At 34.8% G+C, this 5,632-nt stretch overlaps 1 protein-coding gene across 1 annotated transcript; it reads left to right on the forward strand.

The window, feature by feature from the left end:
- Positions 1 to 1,332: 1,332 nt before the first annotated feature.
- Positions 1,333 to 2,310, forward strand: LOC141520189 (olfactory receptor 4K15). The gene has a single exon (XM_074231996.1). The coding sequence runs from the start codon at positions 1,336 to 1,338 to the stop codon at positions 2,308 to 2,310; it is 975 nt and encodes a 324-aa protein (XP_074088097.1). The 5' UTR covers positions 1,333 to 1,335.
- The last annotated feature ends 3,322 nt before the right edge of the window (positions 2,311 to 5,632 follow it).

Genomic DNA, 5,632 nt, shown 5'->3' on the forward strand with positions numbered 1-5,632 from the left:
ACACAAGTTTTCTTTTATCCTATACTACCACTAAGTATTATGGTATTGAAGAGGACAACAACCAACCAAATGATTGGTGGCATGATTTGCACAATTCTGTTCATTAAAGTAATGGTTAAAATATGCAAGGCATCCTTCTCACTTGCCTGTACCAGAATCATTGACCTGATTTGTAGGAAACAGGACTTTTGGAGATGATCTGGATGCTGCAGGAGTCTCTTGACCTTAAATTTGACTTCCTCCCATATCAACAAAGCACCATGGTGCTTCATCAATGCCAGGAAATCACTATCATGTGAACTTTGGTAACAGAATGCTACAATCTGATATATCCTAAATTATCTCTCTATGGATTAATCATAAGTATGGCCTTCTGCATTTTTTTTGGTTGTCTGAGGCCAGATTCGAAGTTAGGTCCTTATGATTGCATCAACTCCATCAACTGTTCCACATAATTGCCCCTTGGTTTTGCACTTTTGAACTACACAACAGGATGTTCAAATCAGCAAGATTGCATAGTACACTTGCTAATGGCAGGCAAGCATCATCATGTAATGTTTGGCAATAACCTGAAAAATGCTAACCTGTCTCTATTTTTTTTTACTTTTTTAAAGTGTGGGGTTCTTTTTGGTAATATGGCTAATATGGAAATATCTTTTGCATTATTTCATATGTAAAAGTGATACCCATAGCCTGCTTTCTCAAGGGATGAGGAAGCTTGGGAAGAAAAAAATTTGGAATTCAAAATTTTTAAAAGCTAATATTTAAAGTCTTAACATGTAATTGTGAAATATTTAATAAAATGAAAATGTATTTAATTTTTTTAATATTACTTTACAAAAGACTGGAAGGTAACATGGTTGGGTTGTGTGACAAGTTTTCTAATCTTATGGCATTTATGAAGAGACTTTGACATTCTAATTGAGTTTTCATTGTTACAGCAGTCTTTGAACTCAATTGCAGAATATGTTAACACTTACAGGTGGTTCCATCTTCCTCATCAAGGCCATGTTAAGAATAAATGTTGGGCAGGTAGGTGGCTCAGTGGATAAAGCACAGGCCCTGGAGTCAGGAGTATCTGAGTTCAAATGTGACCTCAGACACTTAATAAATACTTAGCTGTATGGTCTTGGGCAAGCCACTTAACCCCATTGCCTTGCAAAAAAATGTAAAAAAAGAATAAATGTCCTTTGTTTTAATAATAAAGAAACCTTCAGAATTTCATAATAGTAAAAGAAAAATTTTAAACCCTGCCTTAATCCAGTTCCATTAATTAATTTCTGCCATTGCTTTTACTTCCAGATAATTGAAAAATATTTCTTTCAACCCAAGTCAATGAATGAGACAAATCACTCCCGAGTATCTGAATTCATCTTGCTGGGACTCTCTGATTCCCCAGAACTTCAGCCTCTTTTCTTTGTTGTGTTTTCAGTGCTCTATATTGCTACTATTATGGGAAACTTCCTTATCATCCTCACTGTGACTTCAGAGCCTCGTCTTCACTCTCCCATGTACTTTTTACTTGCAAACCTCTCTTTTGTAGATGTTGGTGTCGCCTCTTTTGCCACCCCTAAAATGATTGCAGATTTCCTTGTTGAAAAAAAGACTATTTCCTTTGAGGCTTGTCTGGCTCAAATTTTCTTTGTACACCTTTTCACTGGAAGTGAGATGGTCCTTCTAGTGTCCATGGCCTATGATCGCTATGTTGCCATATGTAAACCTCTCCACTACATGACTATCATGAGTCGACGTGTGTGTATCATTCTAGTCATCATCTCTTGGTGTGTTGGATTCATACACACAACTAGCCAACTGGCATTTACAGTGAACTTGCCCTTTTGTGGTCCCAACAAGGTGGATAGCTTTTTCTGTGACCTCCCTCTAGTGACCAAACTTGCTTGTATAGACACCTATGTTGTAAGCTTACTAATAGTTGCAGACAGTGGCTTTCTATCCATGAGTTCTTTTCTCCTCCTTGTTATTTCATATACAGTCATACTCATCACAGTACGCAATCGTTCATCAGCTAGTATGGCAAAAGCACGTTCTACACTGACTGCCCATATTACTGTGGTCATATTGTTCTTTGGGCCATGCATCTTCATTTATGTTTGGCCTTTTAGTAGTTACTCAGTGGACAAAGTTCTTGCAGTGTTTTATACCATCTTCACTCCCATATTAAACCCAGTTATTTACACCCTCCGTAACAAAGAGGTAAAGGCAGCCATGTCTAAATTGAAGAGACGATACCTAAAACCTGGTCAAATATCTGCTATAATAAGAAATGTCCTACTTTTGGAACCCAAGTAACCTCCTCTTAATCTAACCCTTTCCAATAATTTGTCTTTCTACTGTGACCAAAGACTATTGTAATATTAATGCCAAACTCTTGAACCACTTGTGTCAAAAGGCAAGAACAGATAAATAATTGCAAAGCCTGTTACAAAGGGTAATATGATGTTGACAAAACAAGGCAATGTAATGTAAGAGTTGATATTTTCTTCCCTCTCTCTTGAATCTTCTTTTAAATTTTCCTAATGAAAAGTCAACTTATATTATAGAGTCTATTGGGAAGGGAAATATATTTATGAAACTTAAGAGGAGGGTAAATAGGTTTCCATGGAGGGACTGCATTAAAATGTGAATATACAGATAATAGGTAGTAGCCCAGTATAGTGGAGGGAAAAAATGGTAACTCTGGGTTCAAGAGACTATTTGATACAATGAGAATATTATTAAATCAAGATTTGAGTACTGGATCTGTTATTTGTTATCTCAGTCATATCAGAAAAGTCTCTATATCTGTTGGTATCAATTTCCTCACATGCAAAGGGAGGATACTAAATAATATTATATATATCTTCCATTTCTAAATTTTATAGAAAAATTCCTATTTCATCTCTGCTATTTTCTAGCTGTATAATTTACCTTCTGTGAATCTTTGATTTATCATCAATTAAAAATGATAACACATTCTACTGAATGGTGTGAATGTGTTGTACCCTTGCTGAACAACTCCCTGAAATGTTACATTGAGTTCAGCTATGCATTATAAAAGAGGCAACAATAAAATTGAGTGCATGAGCATTTATATTTTCCTAAATTGCCCACTCTGTTTATCTCTTACTATAACAATCTTCTGTTGAAAAAAATATTTTTAGCTAATTATTCTCTGAAAAATAAAATATAAACCACTTATCTTAGTATTCAAGATCATTCATACCCTGGTGGCAATCTCTCTTTCTGATGACAATGTTGATGTTTCTCCTTTTTTCTGGAAGACCATGACATTAGGGAGGTGTTTCATGACAAGCATATGAATTGGATTTGGTTGAGGAGCATGCTGTGCTAAGTCACCAGTCTCATTTTCTCCACCAGAGCCATCTGGGTCTAGTGGCCAGATATGAATCAGGACAGCAGGAGATGATCCTGGATAGGACAAAATCATGGTTAAGCAACTTACACAATGTTTCACAAATGTCAAGCATCTGAGACTGAATTTGAACACAGGTCCTCCTGATTCTAGGGCCAGTGCTTTGCCCACTGCATCACCTAGTTTCACCTTCCTAGCTTTATTTCTTACATATTTGATGTCTTTCACAATCCTACTTTAAATCAAAAACAGGCTACTCTTTTTATCTTTTATAATCTCAACACCTCTTGACTTCTTGCCCTCTCCCTAGAGTGTTGTGCTTACAGTCAGGAGGTGGATTTCATACCTGTTCTTATAACACTTCCTATTTATTTGACCTTTGGAAGGCCACTTAATTTTAGCCAGCCTCAAATGAGGCAGTTTCCTCAAATGGTAAATGGAGATAATAATGATGCATCCTTTGCTGCATCCTAGAGCAATCACCTCCGAGAGTTTTTGCAAGATTCTATTTGTAAAACATTTGGTAGAAAATATGTGCTTAATAAATACTTGTCTATTCTTATTCTTCTTTACAATACCATCCCACATGTTTAGAATTCCAGTAGCATATAAGCAGTGTGAGGGCAGGAACTGTTTTCATTTGTTTTCTACATATCCCTAACACAGGGGACCTAATTTTTTACATGTTTAATAATTTTTGATGGATTTAATAGAATTGAATTATTCACTCTTCATTTATATCTTTGGAATTATTTTTATTTTTTAAGGTGTAACTCATGTACTATGTCTCCCACAAAATATTCTTTATTGTTTGAGCTGATATTGATTTCTCTTCTTTTATCTGAATTTTACATATTCTTATTTACATTAGCATACACCACCTCCACCTCTACATGCTTTAGACTGCAAGTTGCTTGAAGAAAGGGTCTTGTGCCTTCTTTTTTCCTATTTGATATTTTTTATATCTAATGCAGTGGAAAAAATTCTGCTTTGAGTCAAATTCTGAGTTAAAAGTCTCATTTTTTATTGTTTATTGCCTGATTGAATGTTCATTAAATGTTCTAGGACCTCAGTTTGCTCATATATAAGAGCTAAACGACATTTAACATACTGTCCAGACCAAGATCATAGAATGATACCTGCATGCCAAGAACTTAAAAAAGTCATATTTAGCTGAAATTATTTAATTTTTTCATTCCACCATTAAATATAAGGAATAAAAAACAAATGTTGTTATCTAAGAAAGGTCAAATGCTGGTGTAAAATCTTTACAATACAATAGAAATCAGATCCTTTCTTAGTTTATGAGAAAAAATTGTGATGGAAAAGATAAGGAATTTCTATAATGGAGATGGAAGAAGTAGACCAAAATGAAGAAAGAGGTAGAGCAAACAGTGATGAAAGAGAAAAGAAATATCAGTTTCTTTATGCTTTAACCCAGTGCTAGCATTAACCTTTTCAGTTCTCAATAACTGAAGCACCAAGATGAAATTAGTTATGATAATTCATTCAAGGTATAATTATTCCAATTTTATCTGGATGACCAGTTATCAAATCGCCAGAGCAGTTACATTGCTAAAATGACCCAATGAGATCCTAAGTTACCTAGGAATATTTTGCTTCCTCAGAAATAGTATAAATATTTCCAGTAAGAAAAAGAAAGACAGGAAAAACAAAAAGAAGGAATTCTTGGCTTGTGTGTGAATGTGTATGTGCATGCATGTGAATGTATGTTAATTGGGAGAACCTCATTGGTTTGCCAGATGTTGAGAGAAAATTAGCCCAATGAAGTTTTTTTAGGAGATATGGGATTTTAAAAGATGTAAAATGCATGAAGTACCAGAACAAATTTAGAAATCTCAGTTCTCAGATTTTCCTTCTGAAAGCAGTTGTGGTCCTGAGAGTGTTCTGTTTACATTACACCTGATACAGACTAAAGAAGCTGGTTCTCATTAAATAATACACACTTACACACCATTATAATGGTGTCCATGGAATGTCCATTTTTTAAACCACTCTTCTCAATGAGAATATGAAACCAGTCAGCTTTATTAATTCAATCTATTTTTGACACTTTTCATGCTTTATTTCAAATAGAACAGATGTCATAAAAGGGTGATTTCTTGACTTACAAGTGATTTGGATTTAGGTTAAACAGTTTTCACAGTCTCATTGTCTTTTCCAGATCCATTAAAGGCTAGTACTAGAAAGATAAAAGTCAAGTTGACTGATGATATATCTGCTTGCAGTGGATGATCT

Source organism: Macrotis lagotis, chromosome 4 (assembly GCF_037893015.1).
Source record: "Macrotis lagotis isolate mMagLag1 chromosome 4, bilby.v1.9.chrom.fasta, whole genome shotgun sequence".
Taxonomy (NCBI): Eukaryota; Metazoa; Chordata; class Mammalia; order Peramelemorphia; family Peramelidae; genus Macrotis; species Macrotis lagotis.